Below are 23,740 nucleotides of genomic sequence, written 5' to 3' on the forward strand. Positions count from 1 at the left end.
TTGCTACAGGGCATCTGTTTTTTCTGCTTTAATATTCAGTTTCCGTCTGGCTACACCACAACCTTTGTTATTATTTGTCACGTTAGGCTGATTACGATAGAGCATCACTGTACTGCCTGTGTCCATGAAGCTAATGTTTATGCAGATAGCATTAACTCATGTCATCCAGTAGCTTACTACTTCACTGTTGCAGGTACAGGAGCTTTATTTACCTTGTTTAGTTTCTCTCTAACATCAGTGTTGGAGTATTAGCGCAGTATGAACATCAATCAGCATTTTTTTTAAATTATCTTTATATTGTAAAGAACTTTTAATTTAAGTGATATTCTGTAGTCTTTTCTCCATTTCATTTTTAAAAACACATAGCACAAAAGAAAAACCTAAATATAGTAGAAAAAAGACACAAACAGAGAGGAAACCAAGAATTTACACCTGAACCAAAGCACCTACATTATTTTTTATTCAATCATGTTAGTGGGGAGACTGAAATATTTTTTTTTATTAACAGGACCATGTTTATATCAATATCATACAAAGTTATATTGACTGGAAGATATACACGTGATCCATTTAGCCCATATTCTATCAGATTTGTCTTTTTGATTTCTTAGAGTATGTCAATTTTTCCCCAGATGGCTTAGAACCAATCCTTTAGTTGTGGAGGGGCTGGACTCAACCACCTTATTGTTATCACTTTACTAGTTGCTAGGAGAGTCTAAAATAGTCTAATTTCTTCTCTTGTTTTTAGCTCTGGCACCTGACCCAAATAAAGATTTAGAGTTCCTTGTTATTTTATATAAATAATTTAATACCTTACTAATACCAACCCAATAATTGCTTAAATTGGGTCATTCCCAGAAAATATTGTAATGATTTGCTTTTGTTGAACCACACTGTCTCCATCACACTGGGTGGGCATCCCTATATTTACTTTAGGAAGGAATCTTAAAATATCTAATGATATTCTTCCAACAGTGTTACTTTTTATGTGAAAGGTATTTAGATTTTTGGATTGAAGCAACACATTATAAATTATGGAAATGACCTCATTCAAATATGTAATGTACACCATCCTTATAATTTGATCCTTAAGTTTGATATTTTACAGTTCTTATTAAAAAGAGGTACCTAAAGAAGTCTGTTCAGTTCAAAAATCTCATGGGGAAAGTACAAACAATGCTCTTGTGTTTGCCTGGTGAGCTAAAGAGAGTCGTTTGTGTGTGTTTTATGCAAATGAGGATCTTTTGAATAATTATTTTTCTTTTACTGAATAAGTAGAAGTATTGATTATTTTAATAATTCTAATATGTACCAAATTTTTATAAAATGTATGCAATTTAAGCCAATGAGATATTATTACCTTACTTTGAATATTTTCAAACAAAAAGGATTGCAAATTATTCTGATGGTACACTGGTAAAGAAATATTCAGCCTAAAAAATAGAACGAGGTATCATTTTATGCAAAAAATTAATAGACTAAACAGGTTATCAACACATCTGGTTCCTCTTGTTACAATGTCTGAAGTGATGGGTGGATATAATTTGTCTGTGGTTGTTATAGTTCAGTGTATTATTAAGGAGCTTGTATTAATATTACTTGACCCCAGTTTGCTTCTGTAATCAAAATTATTGTAAACAAGGAAGCATTAAATACTCAGCTGGCTTGGGTTTGTTGTAACCAATAGTGAAATATTCATATCATGTTTCCCTCTATTGCCAAATACTTGCTATAACTCTGCTACAAAAATACCAGAAAATGCCAAAACTATTGACTGAATAAACGTCTCCCTCCTGTTCTCTGCCTCCCCTGTAAATCCTAAACTGCCTTTAATAATCTGACAAACAGGACAGCAGGAGGTGCTGTTAGGGTGCGTTTAACACAAGCTATCCCACACACACACACAGAACCGGCTGTTTCCATGACGCAGCATGCCTCTGCAGGAATCAGGAGAGCTCTGAGGGAGGGAATAGGTGACGAAGGAGAAAACAAGAGACAGAAAAGAGGTGTGAGGAAGGAGGGCGTGAAACAGAACAGCAGATCACAGAGAGAGAAAGGAAGAGAAAAATAAACACGTCACCTTGCAGACTGCATGCTTTACACACACACACACACACACACGTCTGTCAATTAATGGTGGTTAGTATCAAGTTGTTTTAGCAAAAAATAACGCCTCATTAAATATTTGCTTAATTCTTTCAATTGTCCGTGGAATGATTGAACTGTGAGAATGTTTAAAGTATTTTGCCCGTGCCGGTTCTATCGTATTTGATGCGCTTTTCCAGCGTTTACTTTCTGAAACTGCATTAAAGTCAGAAGCAGTTTGTAACATTCACAGATCTTTAAAGGGGGACGTAAGCGTTCCAATTTTATTTGAGTTGAATTCAAATATATATCATTCAGCTGTGGTCTATATAACCTGCAATGCATTGCTTTGATTTTCTTGCTATTTACCCCTACGTTGCTCCTTTTTACCCCTGTTCAGGCTAATAACAGCTAGCATTAGCTTATTTTGTCCATTAGGTTTACTACACTGGCACAGATAGAGGAGCTTTACTGATGTTTTTTTATGATGGTCCCTAACAACCGTGTCGTACTGTTAGCTTAGCATGCTGCAGTTTTCAGCATTTTGTTTTTGTCTGCCTGCCTGGGAAAGTTTCTCAGAACAACGCTTTTGTGTTTATCTCGTCTATAAATAGGGTCACACGTGTTCTTCTGGCTGTTCCCCACATGTTAGCAGACTTTAAAGGTATGTTCGCACCGTACGCAAACAAGGCGAATGGAGCAAGTGACTTGCATGTTATACTAAAGGCCCTTTCAGGAGGGGATTAACAGTCTGCATTGCAAATGACACGTTTTGAACAGTATGAACGGCACGAATTGGGCGAATAGAATGAACCAAAACTGTAAATAGAGCACAGTGAAATTACACTCACATTTAAAAATCACGTTTTAAGGTTGCTCCTCGCTCATTTATTTACAGACAAAACATGTTTTTATGTTACATATTTAGACAGTACAATTAGGCTATATTTCTATTGAACAATGACGGTTTTACCGCCTGAAGACGCCTGTCGTTCTGGCCCCGGAGGATGAACCGTCCTCCGATGCGGGGCAGCGGTGCATAGTTTGTGGACGTGCCTTAAAACATCGAGCCGCAGCTCATTTGGGTCAGGTGAGCGGCTGCAGGGAGGAGACGGGAATGCCTGCACGCTGCTGCTGGAAGAAGTGCGACATTTTGTGCAGATGTGAATGGGTCAGTTTGTAGAGATCTTGACACAAATTTGTATCTTTGAATTATTAATTTTTACTATCAACTATATCGAGGCATCCATTATTTTGACAACCCTACTAAATACCATGTTTCATGTCACTGTTACTTCTGTATATAGAACTCGCTTGTAATACAGTAGGGGAAACTCTGGTGTGGAAGTTGGTGAGAATTTTGGTCCATGAGACAGACAACCTTGTCTACTTTTAAGACTAGGCTTAAAGCTTATAGTTAGTGAGGCTTGGGTTACACTGAGCTATCTATAGTTATGCTGCTATAGGCTTAGGCCGCTAGAGGACATCAGGGTCTATTTTTCTCACTCTGCTGTGTTCTCCTACTGTTCCCTAATCTTGCATTGTTTGTTGGTATTTCAACTTTTAACTTTTTGTTCTCTGTCTTTTTTCTCTTCATAGTAGGTACACCTGGTCTGGCCTTCTGTTAGCTGTGACATCATCCAGGTGGGCAGATAATCCGCTATTACCATATAACGTTGTAAGAATTCCTGGATCAGTGTGTGCTTCTGTGCTTTTTGTGTTTTCTGCTCTGTCTTCTCTAACCCAGTCGGTTGAGCCAGATGACCGTTCACACTGAACCTAGTTCTGGTTCTGCTGGAGGTTTTCCTCCCTGTTAAAGGGGAGTTTTCCTCTCCACTGTCGCTTCATGCATGCATAGTATGAGGGATTGCTGCAAAGCCATCAACAATGCAAACGACTATCCCTGTGGCTCTACGCTCTTTCATGAGGAGTGAATGCTGCTTGTCAAGACTTGATGCAATCTGCTGGGTTTCCTTAGATAGAAAACATTTTTGACAAATCTGTATAATTCAATTGAATTTGACTTTGTAAAGTGTCTTGAGATGCCATGTTTTGTGAATTAGCACTATATAAAATTGACTTGAACCGTCTGTGATATCAGTGAGATGTTTAGAAATTAATTCAGAAGAAGCACAAAAGCTGTAAAAGCTAATATAAGATGCAAAAGAAAGCTTAAAATGTCCACTCTGTAAGCATTTTATCTTTGTTTTACAAAATTAGTTTAGCTTCGCTCACTATTAGAGAATTTGATTCTGCAGACATGTAGCTGGAGCTAAGAAACGCTGTAATCATTGTACATCAGAAAGAGTAAAGGTGGATCCTTTTTTTTCCTTGATCCCAGAACACCGAGAGGAAGACAAATCTCCAAGAGGCAGGACCAGACCCGACAGAGAACAGATGGCTTGACACACAACACCCAGACACGCGCACGCACACACCGAGACGGTGAGATATGAACACATACGGCATGCTAAGACAAACACAGAGACGGCACACTGAGAACAACATACTATATATACATGACACTGTTAATGGAAGGCATAGTTGGACACGTAAAATGATACAGTTAGAAACAACAGAAGCAAACCAAATAGAAACAAGGACTTATTTGTCATGGAAACGCATTTTTCGTGACTGATGCAGCATGCACGCCGCATCAAGTTTCAGTCCTTATCCCCATTTGAGGTGGAAAAAAACATGGAACAGAGAAAGCAAAATAAACAGAAAGAGGAGGTTTCATAACACACAGCCAGATGGACAGATATGACCGACAAATCCACTGTGAAAAGACAAACAGATGAGAAGGGAAGACTAAAAATGGACTGGGAGATAATATCAGAGCAGGAAGCAAGTGAAGCACAACCAAACCACTCTTGTCTTGTGTTATCACCTGCCTGTTTATTGATCATATTCACTTCCAAAGGAAAACACAGCTTTGCAACATTTGGCTCAAGTGTAGGGAAGAAGAGAAAAAACCTGTGGCTCTGTGTCAAATAGAAAAACATTAAATGCCCTATACATCCTGGCTGTTTCTACTGTCATTCAGTAACACAAGGTTTATTGTATTAGAAGTAATGACAAATCAATGCATCTGAAACAACCGTAATAAAACCAACTACATGTTGGTTTTACGCCATGACCTTTAGGTCCTCTCACAGGTGGTTTCTCCTGGTTTCAGTAAGGCGTAGCATTTCCACAAGTGAGGAAAGTGTTAAGATGTGCCTCTAAAACATGTTCATTATCCTGTTAACCTTTTACCAGGAAATAATCTAATTTGATTGTGAAGATAATCTCTCTGGTTGATCCGTTTCCTGACTGCTTGCTTTTCAAATTCTGTATATAGATTACATTATACTCTATTCAACAGCATATCTGTCTTTTAATGCCTTAGTTTTTTATTATACAAGGTAAAGAGCCGCCTTAAAATGATTTATCTGCAACATAATCTTCCTTACATATCTTGAGGGGGCTTTATAGTGGATTTAAACTTGATCCAGTGCATGTGAAAGTATTCACATCTGATAATGATAATGTGTAGCACTCTCCGTTCTGCGTATTATCAATCTGTGTCTACTCCTCTCGAATCTGTTTGGGTAAAGGAGGGGCATTCAGTAAAACTTGCCGAGCTGATTGGGCAAAGAAACAAGTGCCCGCCTACCAAAGGTTGGTTTTAGCCAATCACGGTATCAAACGAAAATGTCGTAAGCGGCAGGCACCACGAGAAACGACAACAAGGCACTTCTTGCTGTTCTTTCAAAGAACAAATTGTAGATTCTGACAAAACAGATGTGATAGCCACAGCTACATGTGCGTCCTCCTGCGCTGCCATGTTTATTTTGGTTTGGCTGTGGGCTCAACCGCTCTTGCTTTATGTCCCACCTTAAACCATAATACTGCAACGTGACTGGCCTGAACCTTTTTGTTTTGGTTCTGGCCCAAACGGTTGAAGCAGGAGTGGGACAAGATGGATTTTGGTGTTTCTGTGAGCACAAAAATACTGCAAGAATTCAGCTATCGATCGATAGACATATATCAATGATAGAAAAAAAAGGGTGGATTAAAAAGTTCAATAGAATAACAGTTTTCTTTCCTTATGCATTTTTAGCCATGTAGATTAATATTACAGTATTACATCCTCCCAACCAATCACAAACGCAGACCCAGGAACGCTCCGCCCCCAAGCTCCACCCCCAAGCTCCACCCCCTTCAAAGAGGTCAGAAAGCAGGTGTCGAATAAAGGGTTGAATTTGTGTGTTCTGCATCTAAAAATAAGTCGCTAAGCATAGCATAAACAGCATAACATGGCCAGGGCCAGAGCTCATGGCTTGATAATTATCAATATCGATATTTCTATTTTATTGATTAGCTTTTTTTTCTATATCGTCCAGGCCTATATGAAGTCTGGCCGTGTGCTAGAATGACCCCAGTCGAAATCCAGACCTAAATCCAATCTGTGGCAAGACCTGAAAGCTTTAGATTCTCTCCAGCCTTTGACTCAGCTTGAACTGTTTTGCGAAAATGGTCAAAAATTTCAGTGTCTGGATTTGCCAACAAGTAATTATAGTTACAATTTTAATAAAATGTAGCTCTACAAAGTACTGACTTGGGGGATCAAACTGAAAATTAAAGAATTGTAAACCATGTATTGATTTCCTTCCTCTTCACCGTTATGTTGGTTAATATGTGGGGTCCTTACTTAGTACTGCATTATGTAGCCTGTTATTTAACATACTTTGACTGTTTCATACATTGTTCATCATTTATGATGCAGAAACAGGCAGAACTGTTCCTTAATGTTTGAGTGCAGCACACTGACAATTATCTCAAGTCTGTCTTCATTAAAGCAGCACTGGTTTATATTTACATGCACACGTCTCTCACACAACTGAAACTCAATCAATGCTTCAGAGCAGAGCCTTAACAAATGTCTTTCTTTCTGTTTTGTGGAAAGCAGAATCAGTTTTGGTAAAACAATCTAATATAAAATGCAGCAGGATTGCGCTGCTACATAAACTATCTACTTTGTTAAATTGCATTTTGAAGCAAGGCTGGGAAATAAAATCAGGCACAAGTTGAAGTAAAATATGTCTTACTACAACAATTGTTTTTCATAGCTCACAAAGACAGACATTAGCGCTCAGTAGTATCAACGAATTTCCTTTAGGTTAAATAATAAATGCCACTAAAGAGCACACTCACCACACTCTCTGAAGGACAAGATATTTTTATATTCTAATTAGCACCAGATCTCCTACTATGCATGGGCTGGGTACACGTCTGAAGTACAATAAGATTTTAAAATAATTAAAAATAATGTCCTATTGTTCCTACGATTTAGAATTTCTTTAGTAAGATGTCAGAGATTTGGAGTGGTCAGACCTTCTTCCAGCTCTATAGAGCTGAGACATTTAGCCCTCCACTATGGCAAGCTGTTGTAACATTTAATAACCCAAGAGGATTATAAAACCAAATATCCTTGTAGTTTTGTCAACACTTTAGGGGATATAATGCCTTTAAAGGTTTATTTAGTAAGCCTCCAATTCTTCCAGGTCCAACAGGTCAGAATATATACGGATGTTTTAAATAGTTACAGTTATAAAGTGTTAAAAATATACTATTTCTAGAGTTTAAACTCTGTTAAACGATATGCCAGAGAAAGAGCCAGCTGTATGAAGCAAAGAGTAATACAGAGCTGCCTCTCTTCCTGTTGCTGCACACTGCCAGTCAGCTGGCTGAAAGAGACAACTACTTAGCTGTTGGGGTTAGCAAGCAATAGTTTTGTTCGCAAACATCTTGGGACAGTCATGGTGTAGTAGATAAAGAAGCCCCACTAGTCTTTTTAAGGTAAGGTTGTTTTTAAAACTACAAGTGGCAAGGACCAAGCAGCTGCTCTGCTAGGCAACACACTGCAGGCTGGCTATTTGGATTGATTTCCTGACCAAATTAACCGGCTCATCATTGTGAAAATCTCATACCTAAACATTCCTCTCACTTCAGCTCTGCAGCAAATTGCTTGAAAATATTTCTGTAGCCTTACAGTAATTACAGCAATGACTGAATAGATGAGGCAGGCATGGTGTGTGGGTAAGAAAGCCGACCTTGGTCAGGTATGGCAGCCGTGGCAGTGAAAGTCTCCTTGAATGGCTAAATATATTATCGGCACGCAGAGCCTGAATGTATGACACTTAGAATATGATGGTACACAAAGTATTGCATTCAAGCAGTCTTTTGAAGGCGATATTACACACTCCGATAGATTTAATATTTTGTACAACTCTACATTTCAGGGCTCTGGTTGCACATAAGACCTAATTTCTCAGTGATGTGAATAAACAAATCTGAGGTTGCACTGGTGCAACCAGCCATGGAAAAAAAAATTAGAATCCTATAAATTCAAAACAGATTTATACATGAAACAGACTAAATGATCTTTTTTATGTTGTTTACACAACACTGTCATTTTTGCCTCTACATGGACGGGTTCCACCCTGATGCTTGACCAAAACAACGAGGTTCATGGCAACTACATCCAGAGAAGAAACACCGGGACCCTCTTTAGCCGACAAGAGAAACACAAAGCATTGTTTGGTGGTACTTTCCGTATACAGTGGACGAACAGGAAAAACACTAAATGCTGAGCAAGACTGCATGCTAGCTGTGCTAGCATCCCAAGATAATGCTAAAACACTAATGTAACAGAGCCCCACATAAAGGCACCTGTAAAGCTCCTGTATCTGCAACAGTTAAGTGCTAAACCTCATGGACAACATAATCTGATGCTATCAGTGTAAATATTACCTTCACAGATATAAAATGCTGATCCCTAAAGAATTCAGCAAAAATACCAGAAAGACAGAAGTTATATGGAGCTGCTTCTAAATTTACATGGACATATATGTTTGTTTACACTGTAAAATGTTTTGTAACAAAATTTATAATTATAGAATGACCCTTCCTCAGTAATACAGTTTATATGTATTAACAGCAAATAGACACAAAAGGGAGGCACATATTTGGTCACTAAAAATAAGCAATAATAATAAAATAAAAATAATTACATGACTGATGCATACTTCCATAAAGGGGCCTTATATTAAGTGTTGTTTTGCCAAACAGAAAATTGACACTTATAAATGAACAAGGGCTGGATTGGCCCCTAATTAAGGAAGTAATCAGTCATATTTTCTGGCCTTAACTATAAAGGGCCTTCAGAAAATTTTGCTGCGGTATCGGAAATGGTAATTTCCCTGGACGACATTCCTAGGGGAAACGCTGGGTAGGTATCCCCGACTGAAATTAGTTCCCCTGCCTCATGAGCAGATAATTTTATTTATTTATTTTTTAAATTATCCTCTTACATTGTTAATGTCAATTTCAGTTCAGTGATCATTCTCAGTATCAACACTTTGTCACCAGGTTCTTGTAGAATTGTGTTTCAAAGAACTTTATGTTGACCAGATTAATAATCCTTTACAAGTTTATTATTGTCTGTATGAACAGCAATTTAAAAAAAAGAAGAGTGCACCTACCATGTTGGCTCGAGCACCCAAGAAAACTCTGGGTGCACCAGTGCGCCCGGAAAAAAAAGTTACTTTAGAGCCCTGCGTTTATAGTGTTCATAATTTTTTAAAATGGCTCAAAATTAAGCAGCTTTAGATTGAGGTTTCTGTCGTCAGATCTTAGAGAAATGATCAAACTGAGGGTTAATAATTGCATCACATTAGGTAAATCCTACGAGTCCCCAGCTGAGCTCGTTACTCTTGTATTTTATCTGCACTCTGCCCACTGAGTCCTCATCAATGTTGGGGAAGTGTAAGCTGTTATATTTTAAATGATCTCCCTAACGGATCATGCACAAGGACAGCGGGAACATGGATGTGACGGTTTCTGCTGCACAAGGTTATACTATGTAGCACAAACAAGCAACTACACCGTAGTAAGAAACCTCCAGAGTTCAGGAACCACTGCATAAAAATACAACCACACAGCCACACACTGTACCTAGCTCTTTCAGCAGGGAGCCGTTCTCTGACTTCCATCTCTCCTTTTTCTTGCCCGTACTATGCTTCCTTCTCTCTTTTCTTTTATCCTTCACTCCGTTTTGCTTCCTCTTTTCTGCCTTCTGGGTTTTCTCTGCAGGGAGACACAGAAGACAGGCTCAGGTTAGGGATTCAGCTGATTTACTCAGGTTAAGGTAGATTTAGCTTAGCCTGGGGAACCAAATCAGAGGTTAAAACAAAGTGTAAGACAGAATGTTATTTTCCTGTCTTGAAAATGAAATCACTGTGTTTTCATCGTTCAGACGGTATATAATGTGTCAAAGTGGAGCCTAATTTAAATCTGGAAGAAGCAATGTTTTACACAGTTGGACACATTAGACATCGTTTTATCCTTCAGGTCGGGGAGCATCCATGTGCTCTGCATGACAGAGTCCTGCTGTTAGCTGTCCTCTCACTGAAAGACACGCAACTTATTCGCTTCAACTTTCATTTTAACAAACACCGCAGTGGTAAGGTGACAACTCTGAGTACTATTTAGTTTTATTTGCTAATCCCACAGTTAATACTTGTCTTGCTAAATGCGTTGGAAAAAAGTGGATCACTAGAGTGTTGCAAAAAGCACCAAATTGATGCACATTTTAATAAGTTACCAAATAAAACAAAACTGAAATGACCTTTCTTATTCATCCACATTGAAAAAATGAATAGAATCGATATTTGCTTTGTGTTAGTGCGCGGCTGAGCTCAGTTTCAATTAAGGCTGATACAAACGATCATTTTCACTTTGCCTGATAATTGCTCTGACTGTAAAACATCATAAAATGGTGAGAAATGCGCGTAACAAGTTCCCTGCTATGTGACAAGTTATTCATGTTTGTTCTGTGCAGCAGAGTGCCAACTGTAAAGTTCATTTGTTCGGAAAAAAAAACTATATTTCTTCACATGAAAAAGGAATAGATTTCATTTTCTTTCAATCATCAAAAACGTTTTTTTTTTTACAGCTCTATTAAAACCACGCATTAGTTGTAAAACTGAAGGAGGAATAACAGACTATTGCTGAGCTCTACATGTGACGGATAACCACAAACACATGCGCTCCACAAGGAGATGTTTGCAGCCACGGCATGAAAGGAAACAATGCGGAAACATGCCGTCACACTCCGGTGAGCCTCCCTTCCAGAGCACAGCCATGATTTCTCTCTCCACCTCGTTCTCTAAAACTGAAGGCCATTATTGTCGAGACGTCTTGTTGTAACACGCTCCCGCTGTTTACACAAACAGGAGTCCTGCCTGCGTAGCCCACCAAGTCTCCTGCCACGGTGAATACGTGTGTGTTTGCTTGTGACGATGCTGGAGGTCTGCGCTGCAGAGTTGAGGTTTCAGTGTGAGCAGACTAGAAAGGTATTAGAAAATAATCGTTGCTATATACAGTGGATTTCATACTGATTTATATTTAAAAGTACATGTTTTATATTTACCGCCTCACACTTTTGTTTTGGCATTTAACGCCTATGTATTTGGTTCAAGACCAACAGCTTTAATGTATACTCATTAATAAAAAAAAGAGGTAATTTTACTACTTTTTTGGACTAACTTCAAACTGAGGTTAAACCAAACTGCTAGTCCTGAAACTGGTTCTGGTTTAAATGCTAAACAGGGCTCTAAAACTCAAATTCTTTTGGATTTTTTTTACAAACTAAATAATAAAGTTTGCAAACTAGGCTTTCGAGAATCTACATCTAATCCTTCTTTCACAGGTCCAACAGCTATAGAGTATGAAATAAAACTGATCTGAGTGAGTGCAGTTGTTAGGAAAACGTCACACTGATCATCAGAAGTCAATTTCAACAGTAGCTACGTTTACATGTATAAAAGTAATCAGAATAAAGGGCCGATCGGAATAAAATTGCATCATGTAAACACGTCAATCGGAATATCGGAATATTAAGATTAAGCTCAATACGAAAGAAACTGTATTCGAAATGAGAGGGGCGGTTGATAACTATTCCGAATGTGGCAAACTCACCCGAGTGCGCCCGACAAACGTGACTTATTTCGGCTTTGTTGAGTGGCAGAAATACGTCAGGAAGCAAAACTGTCGGGGCTCCCGTCCCGATATAATCTGTTTGAAACATTAAAAGAGCTCAAAATAACTATTTATGCTGTAATGTTTCAACTGTAATTAGAACCTGGTGCTGTCCAGCCTGGGTGCTCGGAAGACAAAAGAATTGTTTACTATTTTTTGTTGTTCAGCAACGACAGAAGTTTTTCTTCTTCTGTGGGTTTTTTTTTAGGGCAATTTGATAACTGCGCACATGAGAGTGGTTCTATTCTGAATAAAGACAGGTGCATATAAACACACATTATGATCAGATTAATTGATTGTGTGCCCTTATAAATTGGATTTTTGATCCAAATACATTTCAATCAGATTGTGATATTTTGTGCATGTAAACATAGCTGTTGTGTTTCATGGTTTATGGAAACCACAATCAAGAACCAACTTTTCAAAACGTTAAAACTATGTTTTACCCTCAAAAATTGACAATGTTTTATAAACTGTAGAAAAACAATCTAGAAAAGTATGACATTTAAAATGAACAATGTGCTTTAGATTGAACAGTTGGCGTGGATGAGATGACTCAGGAGACCCCATTAGTAATAAACATTCAGCACTTCCTGCTTATTTTAATCTACTGTCCAACAGAAACCTAAAATAAAAAAAGCAAATGGTCATGGTACTCATTAGCATAATAATTAACGCCCAACAACATGGCCACATTATGTGGGGTGGAGGAAGACAGATTGGGACCAAATCAGAGAGAGTTTTTGTCTCAAACACAAGAGCTGAATATATATTAGAGTAAAACAATATATAGATCAACATCGACAACAACTCTGTAAACACAGAAGATTGATGCTTATCTAAATATAGTAGCACCTCAAGCTAATCCGTCTTTACAATGAGACCCACACACAGGCTGAATACATCAAGCACAAACTAATGAAAATTAGCTTGGAACATGTCCGGGAGCTGCAATACATCAAAGCACGCTCTGAGCATGGATCTTCGTCAACAGGCTGCAACGTGAAGTGGTGACCAAGTTCTGATTATGTGATATTGCAAGTTCTTCTTAAAGGAGCAATAAGCAAAATTTCAATATTTTAGATAGACAGCACTAAAATTTATGATAATATTAAAGAACTAAAGGTAATATTTGAGAAGGACTATGGTATAACTTCCTACCGCAGCTCCCTGTGTTTTTCTCCAGTCTCTTGTTTACATAGCCGGGCCTGACCGTCCGTGTACATGTACGTGCATGTGAACAGCTGCCACTCAAGGCTTGGCCCCTCCCTGCCCTAAAATACCACCATTAGAGCAACATGGTGGAGGGCGCCTCAGCAGATCAAAATGTTCTCTTGCTAACCGCACTATAAAGTAATGAGTTACTTCTTCACTTGAAATGTTCCTCCTGAAAGGTGAGGCTGTTTTACTGTGTTTTTGTACTTTACAAATATGCGCATAGAGGGTGACACATGAGAAGGGATGGAGGGGCTGGGTGGCTGCTTGGAGCAAGAGGCGTAGCTTGTTGCACATCTTGTTTTGGTCTACAAACAGTGCTCAAGCACCACCTAGTGGTGAAATATCGCTTATTGCTCCTTTAAAGGCTGGAGGAAGATGACGTTTCTTTCACAGAGGACTCATCAGTGACAAGGAGCTCACTTGCCTCTCGACTAATTTAGCAGGAAAGAAATATTTAATGGATAACAGAGACCAAAGTCTTTAAAATGTCGAAGGAAACACTGCCACACATCGCCAGTCTTAGCTAAGGTTCAGTTTGGTCTCCTTGGTATAATAATAAACTAAACCCTATAAATCTGATTACTTGATACTTGATTACTGCATCTCTAAAATAAAAGGTGGATATATTTTACCAATCTCCACAAGCAAGACTAGAGTGAGAATCCTTGATCATTTCAGATGAAAAGGACAGGAGTGGGGCAGCTGTGTGACACACTGTACAGTGTAATTGCTTCTTATTTAATACAGTAAATGCTTGTGCTCTGCGTGTGTGGCAGTGGTATCCAGCTGAAGGCAGAACTCCTGTTTACTTCAGCATGGAGAAGCTGGACTCACATGAATGGAGCTGAGACCACAGAGATTTCACACTGAGACGACCCCTCTGTGTAAATGTTTGAAAGGGAGAAAACGAGTGTGAAACTAAAGTTCGGTGGGAGTACAACACTTTACATTTAACACAATAGGCTACTTTACATCAAAGATGGGAGTTTGTGTCTACTTGCATTAGAGGTTTTCACTTCAGTTGCCAAACATTCATGTTTGTATAAGACCGTTGTGGAAAAGGAAGAAAAAAGACATGAAAAGGTAACGTGAACATGAACAGCGCAGGGGCAAAAAAGTAAAATGTATGAAGTGACAGTTTTTTTCTCAGCAGTAAAGATGAATGCAAATGTATTCTTGTTAACAGAGGCTAATTTAGTAAAAGCCATTAATTCAGTAACCTGGCCAGCCAGACTCCTTTAGTTTTTAGTTTTGCTATAAAGCGAACTGAGTCTTGAACTGCTCCCATGGAGCCTTCTTTCCTGATACCGATAAAATTTTTAAAACTGATCATTTACTTCAAGGTTACATTTCTTTTGCTTAAAAGGTTATTTGACGACTCCTTAACGTGATGAAGATTACGGTTCAGTTGGTCGTCTTCAACTTCTTTTCTAGCCCTTTTTGATAGAGATCGACTGATACAGGTTTTTAAGGCCTATGCTGATACAGATTATTTTGACATCAGTCTAACCGATACCCGATATGCCTTTGTGATTTATTTGGGGTCAATTCTAGAAGCCAATATTTCTTCATTTACATGATAAAAAGGACACAATGATAACAGATAGAGAGACTTTCAAAGGCCAGATACACCTTGTTAAAACTACTTAGAAAGATGAACTTAGATGGCACTAAGTCTTACAGCATTACCAGTCGCTCTCTGCCAGGGAGGGAGCGGCAATGCATGCACTTTGTGATCTTAAAGTATGGCTGCTGGATCGGCTGATGCTGATACAGGGGAAAAAACACAATCAAAAACTAGAGGTCGGCCGATGTTTCGGCCGACCTCTAGTTTTTGATAACTAACATTTATTATTGTTAGGCTTCTTTTGGAATTAGAAATTCAGTCAAAAACGAAGTCACACACTGCAGGATTTGGGTTTTCTTTTTATTGCATTGATTAAATATCTCTGCTGCCTGTCAAAGTCATGGAAACACTGTATAGAAATAAACTATTTTATTTCTAAAATGATACATACACAATATAAATATGTTTATTGATAGATTTAAATTGGTGGGTGGGATTGAATAATCTCTGTGGCAGCCTTCTTTCTTGAAACATCACAACATGACAGTAGTTCAGAAGTAATGTTTTTTTTATACATATACAAACAACCTTTTATATTTTAAGTCTTATGTAAAGCACTGGTACCGGCCTTCAGTCATTTGGTATAGGACAGCTCAGAAAGAATAACTTTACTACAATATTTCTCTTATTTAATATCTGAATCATGTTTTATTTTGAAAACTAGCCGGATTCTGTCCATTACATCAACAAATGCACTAATGGCATCATTCTTGGTGGCTAACTGCTTCGCTAAAGCTAAGAAGCTGTTCATAGTTAAAGATGTTAGCTGTGAACTTCTAGGAGAGGCTGCTCGATGATGGCAGCTTTAAAATGTCCGTAAGGATTGTTGCAATAAGAAAAATTTCAATTAACAAGTAGACTGGATATAAGCAACACACTGCGGACATAATCGTCTGCCATTACCCCTAGATGGGACCGTCTTATTGCAGAGAAACAAGCTCAGGGCTCCCACTGATTGGTTTTATGCCGGTCGTATCTTTTTATTTCGTTTTTATTCACCACACCTTAAAGGTCAATCCATGGTGAAAAAAAGGTTGGGGACTACTGGTGTAAAGCACATTTTACACATTACCTTAAAAATCTAAAAACCTTTAAAAGTGTAGAGCATAGTAATGTTAATACTGATAAATTGGTAACTTTATTACTTCGCATTAGAAATCTACTTGCTTTTTTCCTGTTTCCTTAACGACTCAGGTTCTGAAAGAGACATCCTGTTTTCAGTATCTCCTCCTTGGATCCTGTTTTTGCTTTTCTACTTGATTTATCTTCTTAGACATGTTTTCCACCCAGACAGACGGTAAGGAGTAGTTGTCACATACAAGAGGCAGCAAATCCCTCTGTGGCTTCAAGGACACACTGAACTTGAGTGAAGGTTGCAGGTTGCAATAAAAACGACTGGGAATGACAACAGGTACGTCTATCAAAGCCATCTCCCAGTTCTCCATCTTATTTTGTGTTTTTTTTGCTGAAACTGCAGAGCTCATTAACTCCAGGGAATCTCTGAGGGATCTCCCAGAGGGAACACGGCTGTTTTTTTTACACAGCTTCTTCAAAATTGCAATGTCCTTTTTATTTTTTAGGTAAAAAGAGCACGACCTTATCTTCTGATCTCCCAGGGACCATTTTTCTTCATGCTTCCTAATCTGATCTTGTTCTTTTTATAATGCTTAGAAAAGGAGGAGAACTAATTTTCGGGTTTTCAAGGGCACCAGAAGGCGCTGCTTCAATGTGTGGAAATGTTCCCCCTGCAGGTTGTAATCTCTGCTCAAATCCAAGCATCAGCACTAAACGCCTCCAGCATGTGCCCAACTCCCCCCCTCCACACAGATCTGTGCTTTTTTTTTGTGTTTCTCTTTTGTCTCCAGTCATTGCACTGTCCTTTGGCTCCATCTCCGCAGCATCATCCTTCCCTCTCTTGTTTAGAAGTAGAAACAGCACCAGGGGATTTATCTTTTTGAAGTGTGTGATTAATTTTCCCTCTTTCGAGGTGCGGCGAACTGCAGTGTGTGAAGCCGTTGTGTCCCATTTCGTACCTGAGCTCATTAGTGCATTGAAAGTTGTTTTTCTTTTCCACCTGAACTTTTATTACTTTTTCCTCCTCATCACCTCTACAGTCTCCTTCTCTTCCACCACATCGCCTTTCTTCCTCATTACCTTTCTGTCCCTCGCCATCCTCCTCTTCCTCTTTTTTTTTTTCTGTTTTTTTAAAAAGAAACTCATACACTTACACTTGCTGAAACCGGATCAGAGAGGCCAATACTAACCGCTGTCAGCTTGTCAGCCGTGGCTCTGAGCTTGAATATAAATGTGGTTCACTTTCTGAATAACAAGAACACCACGAGTCTATGTCTGCACAAATTCAACACCAACATATTTGGACAAAAAAAAACCTGCTGTAGTTTTCTAAGAGCAGCTATGTTTCCAAACTCAATAGGAGATGGAGCCCCTTTCATTTTTAAGCGTGGGTATTGGATCCAAATGTGTTTTCTATATAATCACAGTATTTTAAAGATGTGTGAGAAATATGCAAGAATTTCAATATTAAGTTATAGTTGTGTATTCTTGCTGTCTGGCATAAAATCAGACCAAACATAATGAGAATATTTTTTACTTCCTTAGTAACCAGTCTACATGCACCAACATCGTTACACCATTACAAGCTTCTGATGGGTTAATTAACAACATTTGAGTTCAATGGATACATCTGTGGATGTATTTTAAGGAAGACCTCAAACATACCGTATTCTGACATCAATGGAAAATTAAGATGAAATCACCCAAGATATCCATAAATGAATTATTGAGCTCATTATGGTTAGTCATAGGAGAGGCGGCGTTCATTTGTTTAATCATAGGCAAGTCTAAACACCATTGGACTGTCCAGTCCTCACTCCGTTCAGGAAGGAGGCTGGTTCTGTGTCCAAAAGACCTTGTGACGACGCTGGCGGAGGCTGGTAATACAGTGTAGCTAAGGCTGGTTTATGCTTCACACACATACATTCTGCACGTAAATTAGACGTGCGGACACAATGTCGTCTGTTCCTCCGAAGTAGTACTATTCTCCTATACCCTAGAGGGCAGCGTTGTACTCCTACGCCAAAAGGTACTACACCTCACTACACGAAGAAGTAGAAAACAGTTGTTTCCAACATTTTAAAGCCTCTTCCTTTGTTCTGAGAATTACAGCAATTTATCTCCAGGAATTGTTAATTTGTTCTTCATGGTGATCTTTTTGGGCCAAATCATAAAGATGTCTATATTTACGACCCTCCGCCAGAAGGAGCTCTTGTTCGTTCGCCATTTTCTACACAGTGGACTCTTAATGTAGTTATGAATTTTCCTACATGTGCGTAGCGGAAACTTTTGATCATGCAGAGGGCTGTGGTTGTTTTGGCAAAAGTCGTTACAAAGTGATTTAAAAAAATGGACTCTTTTACAGCCGCTCTGTTGAAATGAACGGGTCAAAAAGTTATATCAGAAGCTTAGAGAAGGAAACCCAAAATGTTTGACCCAAGTCATAAAGATTCAAAGAAGATATTTCAACATGTGTCTTTAAATAAATGTTATGATCTTTAAAATTGCATGTTTTTCTTGCTTATTTTTCAGATTCCTGTGTACATGTTGGTGGTAACTGTTATCATTGAACACAAGACAACCCAGACCAATAATGTACAACCAGATGTGGATCAATCAAATCAAAGTGGAGGATCCATGAGCTCATCTTTTTGATCAAGAAAAACCTTTATAATGGAAAACTGGATCCGACGTGTCTTTAGTTCAAGCACTAAAGAGTCATATTAATAACACCATCAGCGGGTTTGGTGCCTCTCTCTGGTTCTGGTTCCCTTTTCTTTTCACGGCTGTATTAAAAATGACGGTAAAAAGGTGTTTATGACTTTCTTCTCTTTTGGAATATCAGAGTCCAGTGGTTAAAAAAAAAGACTAAAGAGGTGTGAGAAATGGACAAAATATACCAGTATGTCTGTTTTATTTGCATTTTGCCATGTTGGTCCTGTACCAGATGACTGGTGCTTAACCTTAAAGCTTTTCAAAAACAATTTATACCACTGACTGTCATCACAGCTCAACCCAACTCATACCTGATGGAAAACTATTGAACACTTGGGGGGGGAAAAATCCAGTTTTTATATTATTATTTTCCAGTTTCTTTCTCTTTAAGAGAGAGCTGCAGGAATTTTGAGTGGCCGCCTGTTGGTCCTGATAGTGACATGCTAAGCATTTACAGAGCATGACTCATGCAAACCCCAACATGACAAACATGGAGGCTGCCTGACAGAGGGTGGATGATGGATGAGGCACCATGAGAGACAGGCAGGAGGACAAAAGGTTAGTGGTTCTGATTTAGGCAGGTGAGAGGAGAGATGTGAGTGTTTTCCACATGGAAACAAGCCTGCAGGGAGATAAGGGGCAGAACCATGGGAAGGGTGGATGAACTCGGCATATTTGTTGAAAACCGATTTTAAGGTGTAGCTACTGTGGTGCAGTGAATAAATGTCAAACTGACTTAAACAATGTGAAAAATGTTCAAATCATTATGGTGCATTGGGATATATTTAGCTTTAGATATTGGAGCAAAGGCCTATTGTATGTTAAATGTAATAATATTAGGCTTCGTGTTAAAAGGTTTAAATCAATAATTCCCATGTTTAGGCTGAAGTGGGTGGGATCTGTGGTTTAACATTGGGTTAGGGTTAACTTAATTTTTAAATTGCAAACGGTGCATTTTCTTTTACTTTTACTGTTTATAAAAGTCATAAATAACAAAATGACACTGTTTCTTGATTGGTTAAGATGTGAAGTTGCATACTGGTCATGTTAGTTTACGTCAACCTGAGATAATCAGAATTTAAAATCAGATTCATATCTCACAGGAAGCTTGTCTGTTGTATGTTTTATCGTATGTACCACAAGAGTCCTCCGTGTCCTTTTACTTGAGACCATGTGGAGTTCAGACTCTTGTCTGTGCCAAAAAAAAAAGTCTGTGGCAGTGATGCTTTCATTCATAAGATGGTGCAAAAAATACTGCAAATCAAAGGTCAAACTACAACCAGCAGAAGAAAAACAAGAATACTTGTTCTCAACAAGTATTAGGAGAATTGCTGTCATCTACATTTTGACAGTCCATCACAAAAACTGCTTTAAACACCATCCATCCAGCCATTGTTTTAGAGACAACTGAGTCCTGTCTGAGCTCTGGTTCTGGTCTGTATTCTCCTCCTAATGGGGAAATGTCCAGAAAACTCTGGACCACTATAACTCATTTATTTTGATGCATAAAGGAACCTCTATATACATTTTTTTTTTGGCATGATCTGCATCTAGTAAGGGTCGGAACAACAACAACAGAACAGAACAGTATATCAAGAGCTTTATTTTTTCGTGCCCAGCACCTGCAATACTCCAGAAGGCTCCAAACCTTCGGTCTGTCCATCCTACTCCAACAAACCAAGATCCTTTAACCCCTAAAAAAAGAGGAGGTCCATCTTTTTTTTCCCTTTGAGAACCATGGATTCAGTTTTTGTTGTGCTGTTTTGTTTCCTAGAAAGTGGACCTTCTGCTGTGGGAGTTTGATTTTTCTGTCAGTCTGGCTACCTTCCTTAAGATTCCTACTCTGCTCTGAGTGAAAGAAACTGTATTTTATTGCAGAACCAACATACTTCTGTAGTTATGGTTTTACTCTCATTTCAGTGTGAAGCAAAGCCAACCAGAGAGCCGTCGGAACGCACAACCAAAATTAAATGGTAAAAAAAAGAGGAAAAGACTTGGAGGGCATGGCAAATTAGAGAAAATCACAGCAACAGATGGAGGAGAAAAATAATTAGAGGATGGAGTGAAATGAATAGAGGGAAAGATGGCGAGTTACACAAATCACTCTAGCAGACAACCTCATTCTTCACTCTCTGCTGCTCTTTATCACAACAAGCACACACACCAACTATAGGCTCTAATCTAACTCCTGTGGCAGTGTGAACAGATATGGCTGCTTAGTGCCAGCAGCACAGCTCCTGCTACCTGATGGCAGCAATCTGCCGAGTCAGCAGTTCTGCAAGAGAGGGTGCGCGCACGCGCGTGCCTTTGGGAGTGAGCTCCTGAGAAACACAAAGGGAGAGAGAGTGAAAGTGTTTGTATTTGATTTAATTGAGCGTGCAGATGTGTGTCTACTTCCTGGAGGATGAAGAGCACTGCGGATTTAACCCTCACCTCCACACAGACTCGGGAACGGGCTGACAAAAGTTCGCTATCGTTACCATTTGGTATTGCCATGACGACAAGCTTTCACAGTCACCCCCACATCAGTGGCAGGTCACGACTCTTTCGGATAAAGGGGCTCCGCATCATCTACATAACAACCATCATTCAGCAGCAACAACAGCTGGCAATTCTGGCAGCTAGTGTGGAAAAAAAAAAGATAAAATTATGAATGTTATTCAACTTAATCCTGTCTTTTAATGAGCTCGTTCAAAAGGCGTTCAGTCTGGCTTCATTCAGCCGACATCTGTGCAAATCTTTTCAGTCGTTCAGGATCTTGTCCGTCTCAGTGACTTCATCGAGGCTTTTCACAAGCCTCAAATTCACTTGGTTTACTTTACGTTATTAAAAAAAAAAATACAAATTCCAGTTGGAACTATGGAGGTGATGAAAAGAAAGTACACCCTCTTTCAATTTTGGGGCTTTCCATATGATGAGATAAGATAATGTAGCCTCTGGTTTCTACTCGGTGACGTGGAATCAGGGGAGGCAGATGTGGCAGTGCCTCACCTGTCATCATGACAACTAAAATAGTAATACCGTAATTTTCGGACTATAAGTCGCACTTTTTTCATGGTTTGGCTGATCCTGCGACTTGTAGTCATGTGCGACTTACACACCATTTTAAATGGTAATTCATATTGACCAACATGAACCAAGTAGTAAACCCTCTATGGCTGCAGGAGGGCGCTCTAAGCTTGTGAAAACTAAATGCTGCTCCTGTACCACTTTATAAGTTAATGTTTCAATTAATTCTTGACAACAAAGACTGAACCTAATGTTTTGCTGCTCCAGTCTGCCTTCATGCAGCAGAGCGTTGCGTGGTGCAGCTCGAAGGAGGAGCCCAGAACGCGACAGGACCATGTCACTGCTGTCGAGCTAATAATAGTTAAGTTGCATTTTTTTAAAAATTCATTTCTAAATAAATGGAACTTATAGTCCGGTGCGACTTATATATGTTTTTTTCCTTATTATGACACATTTCTTGACTGATGCAACTTACATTCAAAGGCGATTTATAGCCTGAAAAATACAGTAACAAGAGAAAATCACATTTTCCACTTGACTAAGCTTTAAATTTGTTTTGTGTGTGATTTCGACATTTTTATGGTTGAAATTGCTGAATTTACACCTTGAAAGGCAGAAAATCAAATGCCCTTTCTCTCATGTATTCAAACAGACACACTGACTGGTGCAAGCAGTAGACAGATGACCGTTGCTGTCACTCTTTATATTGCCAATATACATGTTTGATTATACAAGTATCACACATATATATGTGTGCCATAGTCTATTATATTTAATGAATGTGTGTGACATGTTTAGTCTTTCTGATCGGCCATAAACGTGCAGTAAAAATGCACCGGCTGAGGCAAGAAAGTACCGTGTCGCACTGATAGATAATTGGTAACAGATCTACGTCGCAGTGTCGCAAAAGGTGCGGGTATTGCACTGACAAGTCTATCAATAAACTCCTTTGGGTTTGTTACACTGAGCTATATTATACACTGAAGTGCTAATAGCCAGATGTTAGAACGAGTCACTTTGAAGCCACCAGCCGCCATATTGGTACTCCCTATTTTCCTCCAGTAACTAGGGAATATAACGAGGATTTTCTCATGTTCAGGGGGGGGCTTAAAACTTTTAAAATGTGAAACGCTATATACTTTTATGTTATGTTCTTTTAAAACAACTAAATGTTTAAATTAAGGTCAAAATTTAAACATGAGCTTCTTATTTAGGTTCATATAAGAGTCCAGTCATGAACCTCAACGCACGTCACTGCGTCTGCTTTAAATCCCTTTCAAAGAAACCTCAGTAGTTTAACCTTTTTCTAGGCCAGTGGAATTTGAGGTTCTTGTGTTTTTATTTATTTTTTGCCCTGACTGAACATCATGCATTTTGCCAACTTTCTTAAATCTTTCCCACTGTTGAACATTGAATAGTTTTGCTCCTCTTAAGGTCTTTGCTTGGCAGTGTTACTCTTTAAACTGTGAAGTTAAACTTAAATAATATTGGAACCTAGCAAAGATCAGATAATTTTATTATTTCCCATAGGTGAAACTCCAGAGGTGAAAGTGGGTGTAATTAGTTTTTACTAAGACTATCTTCACGCTCCTGCATGGAGAACTGCTGATGTTTAAACATAAATCAGGCCAAATATTAATTTTCCTCTTCCTGTAAAGGAAGATGAACCAACTGGGGACATGTTTTTTCTCTGAAAATGTAATTAAAGCTTTTTCAAAAACATTATGAGCTCTACTCTAATAGCACCTTTTCCATCTCAGGGACTTCCAGCAATTACCCAGGACTTTGAAAGCCCTCTGTGTGTTTTCAATACGATTTACCAAAGCGATTTTAGTTTCTCTGGTCCACACTTTCCTGGATAACAGGTCCTGGTCAGGGGGGTGGACTTTCAGATAACCCTGGGCTGAAGCAGATTGTTTAAACAGA

General features: G+C 38.8%; 1 protein-coding gene across 2 annotated transcripts in view; it reads right to left on the reverse strand.

The window, feature by feature from the left end:
* The window catches only part of jade2 (jade family PHD finger 2), a 235,921-nt gene that overhangs the window by 8,275 nt on the left and 203,906 nt on the right, over positions 1-23,740 (reverse strand). For both annotated transcript variants that reach the window (XM_012881493.3, XM_036142850.1), the window contains one exon: positions 10,087-10,218. In XM_012881493.3, the coding sequence (XP_012736947.2) occupies positions 10,087-10,218 (132 nt within the window). The remainder of the gene's footprint in view (positions 1-10,086; positions 10,219-23,740) is intronic.

The sequence above is a fragment of the Fundulus heteroclitus genome, chromosome 11, assembly GCF_011125445.2.
Source record: "Fundulus heteroclitus isolate FHET01 chromosome 11, MU-UCD_Fhet_4.1, whole genome shotgun sequence".
Taxonomy (NCBI): domain Eukaryota; kingdom Metazoa; phylum Chordata; class Actinopteri; order Cyprinodontiformes; family Fundulidae; genus Fundulus; species Fundulus heteroclitus.